A 12,629-nucleotide genomic window follows, 5' to 3' on the forward strand; every position below is an offset into this window, starting at 1 on the left:
TGATGATCGCGGGAAGGCGTCGGCATGATTCGTACACACGCACACCGGAGTTTATGTATTTTGATCTTGGGTTTTGTACTTATACAATGTTGACACAATGTTTTTAATTATGATTACAAATGATATTTTATGGATTTCAAAAGTGAAAAATTGTTCAAATTTTTACGGTGTTACAGAGAATTTATAAATAAAACATTTAGTTACTTTATATTCATCATACTTTTAATGAGAATTTAAAGTCCTTGTCTTACCCGTTCGGATAACGACCCTCCACCGATCATGGAAGCGGTGGGTGAGAGTGGACACCCATTAAGCTGCTATTTTATAGGCAAGAACCTTATACCCCCCCCCCTATAGATCGGCTTCGTGAATGAGGCCTACTAACGGTAAACTGACTTTGTTCTTATACATATATAATTATTATTAAACTTATAATATTATAAAGTATAAGGGTTGAATTCTAACTTTTATAATTCTAGGGGTTGGAACTAAAGTTTTTAAAGTGATTTTACATGTTCCAAAACTTGAGAGCAAGTTTTGTAACTTTCAAAACTTTTCATCTTTCATAACTTATGAGTTAATGGTTTAATAAAATAAGTGACTTTTCATTTTATGTAACCTATGTGTTTAATAATGGACTTTAAAAGTGTGAATTTTGGTAATCCATAACTTGAGGACAAATTATGGATTCCATTAAAACACATAATGATCAAGAATTAAACTAACAAGGAAGTTACAAATAATTCCTATGATCTTCTAAACTCATAAGTTCATGAACATGCATATCAACAATTTCAAGAATCATAAAAGTAACCATATAAAACTTGAAATTTTGATAATAGCTATTGAAAATGGATTAGCATAACCATTACACCATCTAAAACAAGTTTTATAGCACCAAAACAGTTTAGGGTAATGTTTCTAGTCCATTTCCAGTAGCAAAACTCAAAAAACTACATTATGTGGCTCCAACTCATCGAGTGCAACAACCTACTCGATGAGTAGGATGCGTTTACTCATGGACTCGTCGATTCCCCCCATGGACTCGGCGAGTTCATGCTGCAGAGTGCATAAAAACTGAGTTTGTTTCACTATTTTGCATCAAGTATCAAACAAACAAGCCTAGGCTCTGATACTACTGTAGGGTTTTGAGCATTCTAACACTCCTATGGTGTACATGCAACCCTAGAAACCTTGGATCTATGTTTTATCTATGATACATGAAAAATTGTTTTTCCAAGGTTCATATCCTATCTAGCATACATGGGGAACTTTTAATCATAAAAGTAAGCAAGAAAACAAACCTTGTAGTAGATTGGATTCCTTGAAAACCTTGTGAGCCTAGCACCTCAAGTGTGATGCCTCAAATTTCTCACACAACACCAAATGCACTTGGAATAACTTAGAGAGAAATGAAGAACACTTAGAAATCGGCTAGCCCTCACTTGTCTTACTTAGTAGCCGATTTTGGTGTGTAATATGAAGCTTATATAGTGTGTTACAATTAGGGTTACACCACGTAAACCCTAATTGTCATGACCTTTCATTTTCATGACCCATGGGTTCTATAAACACCATGGAGCATCCATCGAGCATCCTATGAGTTTTAGCCCAACGTGATAATCCATGAACCATAAGCCCATTATACAAGTATGGGTGATTTACACAATCAACTCATATATTTAATTAGTCTTCTTTTGATCACTTAATTAATTTCAAATTAATTCTTGATCAATACTAATTAAATAATAATATTAATATATTAAAACTTATAATATATTAATAAACCTTAAGTATTATTTCTCTCATTTTATTCTATCCAAATGCATGATACCATGCAACCCAAATGGACCATGCTAATCGGGTAAAGTACATTCCAGTAATAGTTATGAACTTAGACACCTAATCCAACACCATGTTGGACCAAGTTTATGTATGGATACATAAAGAGTTGGGCCACATGAACCATGGATCCTAAAACCCATGGGTATGGATTTGGGTTATACCCATGGCCCTTGGAATCCACACATATAAATACATGCTCTTAGCCTCAAAAACGCCACTTGAGTCATTCTTGGAGTTCATGGGTGTTTTTGGGTGCATGGAATTCTCTCTCAAGTTCTACCTTTGTCTATGATGTGTTGTGACTTCATTTGAGGCTTCCACACTATTGGGGCTAATCTCTTTAAGGCCAAATACACCAAGACTTCAAGCTCCATCAAAAGGTATGTTATCCTAACTAGTATCTTATATGGTTTATGTCAAATGTATGCTAGTTATAGGTTTAATGCCTTGGAAATCATTTGCATGCATAATTAGTGAAAACATAGATCCAAGGTATTTAGGGTTGTATGTGCACCATAGGATGTTGTATTATACCAAAAACCCAACAATAACAGCATGTACTGGATCCATAACAAACCTGCAGTATGAGTCTTGCTTGCGTATTGGTTTCACAACTCATATCTGGATTGCTCTTGAGCACACAACATAAGTGTGGCTTGCTCTTGAGCGCACAACATACGTCTGGCTTGCCTTCAGGGCCAACAACATATGTTTGGATTGCTCCCTAGTCCAATCAGTCCTCAGACTAGAATACAAATGTTTAGCCCTCATTACGAGTCTGGCATACCAAACGGTCCTCAGCTCGTATTTGGAATGCTACTGAGACCTTGGTATGAGTCTGGCATGCCCTACTCGGTCCTCATCTCATATATAGAATGCTCCAATACCCTCAAGACCTCAGTACGAGTCTGGCATACCACCCGGTCCCCAGCTCGTATCTGGAATGCATTTGAGCCCTTAGTATGAGTTTGGCATACAACCCGGTCCTCAGCTCATATCTGGAATGATCCAGGATTTGTTGACTACAGCACCAAGCACTACAACCTCAACCCAACACAATATGTCTACAAATAACAACATATACAGATAATCATGCAGACAGAATCATAGGTAATCCTACAAATCTACTAGACTAGCATATCAATAACTAGCATAACCATGTATATCTATTCCATACTCAGCATATCAGTGAATATCAGGATATCAAACCAATGGGCCGGCCTTGGTGTCTTCAACCTATAAGTACAATGAGGAAAGCTCACCTCACAGTATGAACGATAACTGATAAGGTCCCAACTCTAAATCTCAGCTCTAACTGCCTCCTATTTCAACCAAATGACCAATATCAGCCAGAATCCCAAAAAACCAAAAATATCCTTAAGGTCAAACTGGTTCAAAGTCAAAGTCAACGGTTAACATTTCCATTAGTTGGCACTCACGTCGTGACCAGGCCTTAGTCATGTAGTGACAATGTTCTCAGTCCGATTCCAACTTGACTCGGTCCAACCTAGTCAACTCAGTTAAAGAATTCACATAAGCTGTCATCACGAAATGAGCACTCTTCCTCACATCTTGAGCTTCAATCATCTTAACAAAAAAACAGGGCTCCTCGAATCTCATGTCATGATATCTTGCATCTCACGTCGTGAGATCTTGCATCTCACGTCGTGAGATCTTGCATCTCACGTCGTGAGATCTTGCATCTCACATCGTGAGCACTGTTTGTGGCTAAAGGTTACCATTTTAATCCCTTAATCCATTAAATCCTTGAACCCATTTCATCCAGAAGATACATGGGACTCCTAAGGTCCATAAAAATGTTTTCTTCATGGTCATGCATACACCATGCACCATCCAACCTCTTTCTAGGTTAAAAGTGAAGAAATGAGCTTCAATCTTTCATGCATGCCTCAAATCGATACCATCTTTTCAGATCTGAACAATATTAAGATCTAGGGACTCTTAGAATCCATTCACTCAAACATGCAATAACATACATAAGATGGAAAAATCTCTAGATCTAGAAGAATAACACATAAAGTTTGGAACTTGAGCACTTACCATGGTCCAAGGTATGATCCTTAAGGTGGTGAGGGGGCTTGCTTGCTGGATCTAAGCACCAACAACATCTTCTTCTTCTTCAAAGCACCAAAATTTCCATAAATGGATGGAAGAGGAGAAGGGAGGCTGAAAATGGTAAAAAGGGGGCTAGGGTTTCTCTCAAGATGATCTAGATATGATGGATGGTCATAAAATGCCCCAAAAACTAGGAATTGCAATGGGGCGGGTTCGGAGCGGGGCATGGCTTCCCAAACCCGCCCCGATATCTTTTGGGTACCTTACCGGGGCTCCCCGTTGGGTTCGGGTTTTCCCATCGGGGCGAAGATAACCCACTCCCTGCCGCGAACCCAATAAAAAACCCGATAGCAACCTGTTACCCGACCCGAAATAATCGAGTTTTGGGTTTCCCCGTCGGGTTCGGGTTTTTTTGCCATCCCTACCAAAAACACGAAACCAACCTTTATATATATGTTGAAAACCCTAAAAACTCGTGGGCTTGGGTTGCACAAATCTCATGTCGTGAGCCCTTAATTCTCACGTCATGAGCACAGTTTAAATCAACATTTCCATTTAATCGCTTCTCACATCGTAAGTTCTGACTGCTCATGTCGTGAGATCAGTTTTCCCCCAAATCTTTTCCAACTTCGAACAGTCATAACTTCTTCGTTTCAACTCCGATTTCGAATATCTTTATATCCACGAAAAGGTGTTGAGAAGATCTACAACCCTATCAACTCTCATTTGCCTTAAAAAGTACCGAACTTAAATCCAAAATTCATAAAATACTTGAACTATCACTTTGCGATTATACCCTTGGGCTCCAAAGCACCAACAAAACTCTCAGATCACCTAGTATACATTACCCACAACCAAAGGGGGTCTAAATCTCTCTTTCCCCTAAGGACCTACGCCTTATGATAACCGATCTTCGGGTCACGACCCCGAATTAGGAAACGATTCAGAACAGGGTGTTACAAGCTTCATCGATTTCAACTAGTTTTCTTCAAGGACATACTCTTTGCCCTCGAGTCGAAGACCCATCTTGATTTTACGGATCCAGTCATTGTAATTGGTGCCATCAAATGTCACATTGGACACAATTGAGAGTAAGGAGAAACCTGAGTGGTGGGTAGACGACGAAGGAGAAAAAGCATCACCAGGAGTAGACATCTATAGAGAAAAATGTAGTTTTAGTTAGATGATAAAATAATCCTTAATATTTAACCCATAATAAATATTTAAGGCTAGGAACCAACTATGCAATTCACAATCTAAAAGAGGGATGTCATAATCTAATTGTAAATTTTATAAAGGTAGGTAAAAGCAATTTACCAATTTTAATCAAAAATGAAACTTCTAGATCTGTTGAGATTCATTGAATCTATCAATGGAAGGTTGAATCTCAAAATCTTGCTCTTTCTGTTTGTGACTGGGATACCGAGGATTCCAAACAAGATGTGAATAATCATGCAAATGTGTTTGGCAACCTCGATGTCATTTATCATCTCTAATTGATGTGTTGGTTAACCACACACGCTCCATAAATAATGATAATTCTTGAGATGCCCATTAATACTATTTATAATCCCTATTAGTGTGTTGGTTAAGCACACATGCTCCACTAACGACATATAAAGCATAATGTGCAATTTAATATATGAGCCTTCAGCCTGACTGGATGGCCTCGCAAGGCCTACAACCTATCTGGACCGCTCTCCAGGCCTACGACCTGACTGGACCGCATCGCAAGGCCTATAGTCTATCCGGACCGCTCCGGGTATTTTGGCCTTCAGCACCAAACAGGACCACCTCAACCCAACCATCACAATATGTCGACATATACACATAATCAAATAACAAATAATAACCAACAAAACATGTAATCATACAGATCTATTGACTATCCAATCGCTACAGCATACCACATTCTATATTCCTATGATACATACAAAATATAAAGGGCCGACATTGGGGCCTTCGACCCCCGAGTACAGTAAGGAAGAACTCACCTCAATCAGCGGTTAGAGATAACACGACCTAGAGTTGATGACTCCCAAACTCCTCACATTATCAATTCACCAAAAAGCTTTAAATCAAAACCGAGGTAAAATCTCAAACTGACAAGTCCTTAGACTAAGACTAACTCTTCTAAAGGAAAATGACTAATATTTGCACTTAACAAATAGAGAAATGAATTTACCTGCAAGGACCGGGTGTTGCAGTTTTCATTCTCCCACCTATGTGAGATGAACGAAAAACTCATTAAATTTTTTTATTAACTTCGTCCAACTACTTAACTTTAATGATTAATTTCTCATGCATCTTAAATTCATTTTGGGCATGTGATGTACCAAAACGAAAATAAGCATATAACAATTTGTCAATTTTAATGATGTTTATGGTTCGAATTTCGTGTTAAAAAATGAGAAAACCTAACTTTTCCAATAAGAATAACTTCTACGAAATCATGACATTTTCCCATGATTTATATTACGAATTTTCATATATTGGCTTTATAATAAAATGTACATTTTGTCTTTTTTTTTTTTTTGGTAATATGTTTCAATTTTTATTTCAAGAAGTTAAAGATCATGATTTTCTAATAAGTTTTGATTTGAATCAATGTCATAACAAATTATAAATAGTTCTCTCTTGTTCAAGCACAACACAATAACTTACAAATGGTTAATCAGTAGTAAACAAAAGATCAAAACTATAACTTTGTTTCAATATAATTTTATAAATCTTTTAAGAACCACATTTTGTTCTACACGAAAAAGTTTATAATTGCAAGAACATGAACTCCTCTAAACTCATGAGAGTTAGAAATATATATATTAATAATAGTAAAAGAGATATAGAATGATACATTATTGGAGTCTAGTTTGTTTATTCTCATAGACGCACAAATAAGATAAAAAAAATACTTCACATTTGTAGCAAATTTGCTACCAAGTAATTAAATTGCATTCCTTCCCTCATGCCCTTTGCCACTTTCACCCTCATGCTGTCTTCGGATTCTGTCCATAAACAATAAATTAAATTACATTTTTATTCCCTGAATTTATTCAAAAGTTTCAGTTTTGCACCCAAATAATTTTCTCTTGCAACTTTGATGACTTTTTTCAACTGGTGTAACGATTTTGGTCCATATAGAACCAAAATTGGAGGTAGAGAAAACTATTTAAGTTCAAAACTATAACTTTTGAACAGACTCAGGGACCAAAATTGTAATTTTCTCCAAAACTTTTGATTTAATCACAGAAATGAGATTTTTTTTTTCCCAATTGCATCCAAACTTTTTATAAAACGGTCTTCATTTTCTCAAATATTTTTAAAGATCATTTAACTACATTATTTTATATGGATAGTGCGTAAAGCGAAAAAAAAAATAGATTTGAACATACTACTAAAAAGAAAACCAAAAATAAATAATATTAAAATGTGGTTGGGTATGAAATCATTACCTCGTACTCATGTTTTAACGAAAATTCATTCAATGTTTTGGTTGGATATATCTTTTAATAAAAATGCTTTGTCTATTAATTAACTTCCGAAAATAACATACAACATAGGTAACGAAATAAAATAAATCTCATGAACAAAAATGAATCTTTCAATGTCTTACAATTATCGTTAATCGGATTTAATATAATTTTGACTTTTGGAACAAACTTTGTTAGAGTAAAAAAGTAAATATTGCACACTTATACAATTTTTTCGTAACAAAATGGTTTTTTTTTTAATACAAAATAATATCAAACCATATTTCGTATAAGTTGTATAAATTAGTAAAAAAAAAAAAAAGTAATAATTAGAAATATTGTTGTATAAATTGGTAAAAAAAAATGTGTTGAAAATTCAAAATCATTACCCGTTTCTCCTCTTCTATCTTGGCCTTGACTACCGAGTAAATTGCCACACCAGCAATGGCAATGGATGTACCGATGGCTGTTTGTGTTGAAATCTTGTTACCTACAAAAAATCATCAATTATAAATTATAAAATTTATAATAAAAAAATAATAGGTTAAATTATAAAATACTATAATATAAATATATAAATTACCAAAGATAATGATTGAGAAACCAATGACAAACACTCGTTTTAACACATTCCCAACTGCATGCGTGAGAGGTGCCACCCTTTCAAGCGTGTTGGTTGCAAGCTGTCAACCCAAAACAACACAATTAATTTATTAATTATAAAAAAAAAAAAAAAAAAAAATTACTTTTTTTATACCTATAATAGCAATCTACTTACATTTTGCCACCAATATTAGCGATTACATATCTTTATTATTGGTAAAAAGTAAAAACATGTAAATATATTGCTGTTTGTAATGTGTAAAAAAAAATGAAAGTATTTATACTTTTTTTTTACTTTGATAATAACAATATAATCTAAATTTTTTTTTTGCTAATAATAGCAACAAATTTATATTTTCATACCCATAATAACAACATGCTTACATTTTATTTACTGTATTTTGTATACATATTGGTATAATGAATAAACAAATGAAAGTCTGTTGCTATTAAATATAGAGTAAATTACACGAATGGTCCCTATGGTCTGGAGTAATTTGCACGTTTGGTCCCTAACTTATTTTTTTAACTCGGAAGGTCCCTACTGTTTGTTTTTGTTGTGCGCTTGGTCCCTGTCTCACCTAAAAAGATTATTTTGCCCTTGATTTTTTAATTTATTTAAATAAACACACTGCAAATCTCACTTCCACCTCACATTACATTACTTTACGTACCCCACCTTATTTAAATAAATTAAAAAATCAAGGGCAAAATAGTCTTTTTAGGTAAGTCAGGGATCAAGCGCGTAACAAAATCAAACTGTAGGGACCTTCCGAGTTAAAAAAATAAGTTAGGGACCAAAAGTGAACCCAACACGTTTTGACCAAAGAGTTTTATGGTTTTATTAAAAAAAAGGTTAATCTCATAAAAGACATTCTATTTTGTGTTTTTTATGGATTAAATCTCAAATTTATTTTTTGCCTGAAACTGACATAGTATTTTTTCATTTTTTTCCAATCTGGCTCTTCTAGTCATTTTTTTCCAAAAAAAATTGAAAAATGTGAGGGTTTTTTCGAGAAAAACTAAAAAGTTGAGGGTTTATTTGGAAACAGTTAGAAGGTTGAGGGTTTTTTTTCGAAAAAAAAAAATACAAAGTTGAAGGCTTTTTTCGGAAAAAAACGGTCTTTTTCAGGCAAAAAATAAAGTTGAGGTTTAATCTAGAAAAAACACAAAATATAAAGTCTTCTATGATATTAACCCTAAAAAAATAGATAAGTTTTTTTTGGCAAACTTATAAAATATATTTTTGATACCTGATTGTAGAGATGATAGAACATTCCAACCCAAAAGAGATCAGATACAAACTTAGTCATACCAACTTTAGCAATTGCATCACTAAACCCATGCTTTAGAAGTTGTGGTCCCTCCAACTATCAAACAAAAAAAACAAACATTATTTTAAATTTTAATTAAAAAATGTAAAAAGTAATTGATATATTAAAATTTCAAGTCTTGTTTATATAAAGATTTTGTTGCTTACAATTATGGCAGGTGGAATACAGACAAAGAGGGCAATGATGGAAATGTAGGCGTACAAGTTGGTAGAGTCCATAGTAGTCTGCATTGTAATTGTAAGTATAATTAGTAATTAATTAATTATTATTATTATTATGGGTGAAGAATAAAGGAATTGTTATAAAAAGTGAGACCATGGCTTTCTTTGAGTAAATACTCCTGTAAGTGAAGGAGATGTTGGAAATCATGGCACTGATAAACCCTAGCCAGTTGAATGACAGCTCAGTTAATGAGGCCATTGACACACCTGCATTGCAATTGGAGAGTAATTACTCATTCCATTCCATTCTTTTGTAATTCCATTCCATTCCTTTACAATTCCAAAACAAAGATTAAAGAAAAAGATGATTACCAAGTACAACCGGTAACAAAGATAGCCATAAAGTTATGGGAATCGACTGTCCAAGGATAAATTGAGAAGCAGAAGCATTGAAGAACGGTTCAAGCGCTATTCAAAACAATAATCAAAATTTTAAAAAAAAAAATTAGAATAAAATGATGATGATGATGATGATGATGATGATGATGATGAGGATGAGGATGTCACCTTTGATTGTGTGGGTGAATGAGACAGCGACAGCTGCAAATGAGACATTGCTTGTGACATGGCCAAGAGCATGACATACAGCCACAGGAATAAGAAGCTTCAAAAGGTTCGAGTCTATTGGCTACACAATAAAATCACACAAACAATTTCTTTCATATTTAAAATTATAATTCTTCAATTTAACCAAAAAATACCAATGTACTTTTAATAAAGTCATAAATGTTTTTTTTTTCTTTAAACAGAAAAGTCTCATTATTTTGAGAAATTTTTTGATAAAGTCCTAAATGTTTTTTTGTTAACAGAAAAATCCCATTATTTTGGGAAACTTTTTGATAAAGTCCTAAATGTTGTTTTGTTAACAGAAAAATCCCATTATTTTGGGAAACTTTTTGATAAAGTCCTAAATGTTTTTTCTTTTTTTTTTTTAAAGAAAAGTCTCATTATTTTGGGAAAATCATATAGTTTGTCATTTCCTGTTAAAATAAAAAAAGACATTTTCATTAATTTGGGCAAAATGTTAAAAATAATCGTGACTTTTCTATTCAAAAAAAAAAAGTAGGATTTTATCAAAAATTTTCCCAAAACAATGAGACTTTTCTGCATAAAACCGATATTTTGAACAGAACAGTTGATTCCATGTCATCACCACATCAACAAACCAAAAGGCATAACAATGGGTCCCACCAATATCATTTTATAGTGTGAATAACTAAAATTAGTATTAAAAACACATGAAAAATGCAATGTGAAAAAGATCTCACAATAGCCATAGCTTATTTGACTCAATAAGCTCCTATTGTGGATGCTCTAAAAGCACATTGCTATTTTTGCAAAAAATAAATAAATAATTATGAATGTAGCATGAGTTTGAGAAGATTTACTTACAGCTCTTTTGGGTAGACCAACACTCCAACTACCAAGACAATAAACCACTCCAACAGCCAAATGTATGACTGAGACAAAACTGCATATATATATATATATATAAAGAAAGTAAGGAAAGTGATTTATATTTTGTTGTTGCTGAATAACATAATTATAAAATAAATAAATAAAATCCAACAACTTACTAGGGATATGGGAAGTAATTGTAGATTTTCTTGTTCAGGATGTTGAAGATCACATTCAGAAAATACCTTCAAAACAAAGCACATTAAATCACTACCATGTGATCATTCAAGTTAATAATGCAAGATATTATTAATATTATGTGAAATTCTACTATAGTTTTGTCCCAAAATAAAAATATTCAATTTGGACATAATTTTTTCAACAAATGAATGTAGAATTATAGTATATATTCCAAGGTATATTATTTTAGGTAGAAAATAATGTATACTCGAAATGATGTCACCTTAGAGTAAACAAAAACATATGACGAAAAAGTTATTAGTGGAAAATCGTATAACTTGCAAATCGTGAGAGCGTAAAAGATTAATAAATCGAGTTAAATTATTCATACTAAAATGATTTAGTTATTTGTTAATGATCATCAAACTTCAAAACATATATAAAATCGTACTTTTTTCATAAAATATTCGTTAAAAGTTCATAACAAACCAAGGAGTATTTTATTTGTTTATTAATACTCAATGGATTCTAGGACAAGTGTCGCTATTTTAAGTAGATTCGTGTAATAAATTTACAGAAAAATTCATTTATGCGTATTAATTAAGGCGTTGTGATTAACGTGACCTACCACATGAAGAAGAAAAATCCGGTTGTCAGAAACGGATACTTCGCCAAGAATCCGACCGGAGCAGCATCACTACAAAAATCAAATTAATCAATAAAAAGTAAGTTAAAAACAGTTTACAGTTCTGATTAAGCCAAAATCAAATTCAAATGGAGGCGAACGGATCTCACCCGGCGGAATCGCTAGCAGTGGCGGAACACGGTTTGAGAACATCACGCTTCGCCGTCGATGTAAGCAGCGGCACGGCGGAGGCGGAGGAGTGATCGAGGTTTAGTAGTAAGCTCGGACGAAGCTGCCTTCCGCAAACGAGATTACCTCCGTCGGCATTGAGCCTGGCTGGGAATGAGACGGCGACGGTGTTGAGCCTGGCCGCCGGTTTGGTGAGCCTGGGAATGCCGCCGGCGACGGTGGTGGCGGTGGCCCCGTAGGACAGGACTCGAGACTCCATTATAGAGAGAAAATGGTTGGTAATGGTGTCGGGCTACTAGTCTACTACCTGTGGCTGTGATGGCTGGTGTCCATGTAACAGAAGGAACAGGGGATGTTATCTTGCTTGCTCTCAGGAGTAGCAATCAGTTGTGGTTTTGTCCACCATTATGTTTCATGGACTTTCAATCCCTTCGATTGGATTTTTCTTAAATCAAAATAAAAGGGTTAAATGCTAATTTAGTAATTTTTGTATTTTCAATTTAAATTACTGATTGTATTTTTAATCAAATATATCCGGTGATATTTTATTTTAAGAAAAATATATAAGATTTTATAGTTAACAATATTTAATTGGTTGAAACTCGATAGTCTAATTCCTATTGGTTATGAAAATTGATAAAAAAAAATATCAAATAATGTTAAATAAATTACTAAAGAATCCGAAACA

At 33.9% G+C, this 12,629-nt stretch overlaps 1 protein-coding gene across 1 annotated transcript; it reads right to left on the reverse strand.

The window, feature by feature from the left end:
• Nucleotides 1–6,706: 6,706 nt before the first annotated feature.
• Nucleotides 6,707–12,317, reverse strand: APE2 (Glucose-6-phosphate/phosphate translocator-like protein). Its single transcript, XM_078997704.1, has 12 exons — nt 11,923–12,317; nt 11,756–11,824; nt 11,127–11,192; nt 10,942–11,020; nt 10,057–10,177; nt 9,862–9,957; nt 9,644–9,756; nt 9,475–9,552; nt 9,248–9,364; nt 7,975–8,074; nt 7,781–7,881; nt 6,707–6,926 (listed from the first exon to the last, which is right to left on the reverse strand). Exons 1-12 carry the CDS (start codon nt 12,198–12,200, stop codon nt 6,909–6,911), a joined length of 1,236 nt encoding a protein of 411 aa, XP_078853830.1. The 5' UTR covers nt 12,201–12,317; the 3' UTR covers nt 6,707–6,908.
• Nucleotides 12,318–12,629: the final 312 nt, after the last annotated feature.

This window comes from Lactuca serriola, chromosome 1 (assembly GCF_051521515.1).
Source record: "Lactuca serriola cultivar US96UC23 chromosome 1, Lser_US96UC23_V15, whole genome shotgun sequence".
Classification (NCBI taxonomy): Eukaryota; Viridiplantae; Streptophyta; class Magnoliopsida; order Asterales; family Asteraceae; genus Lactuca; species Lactuca serriola.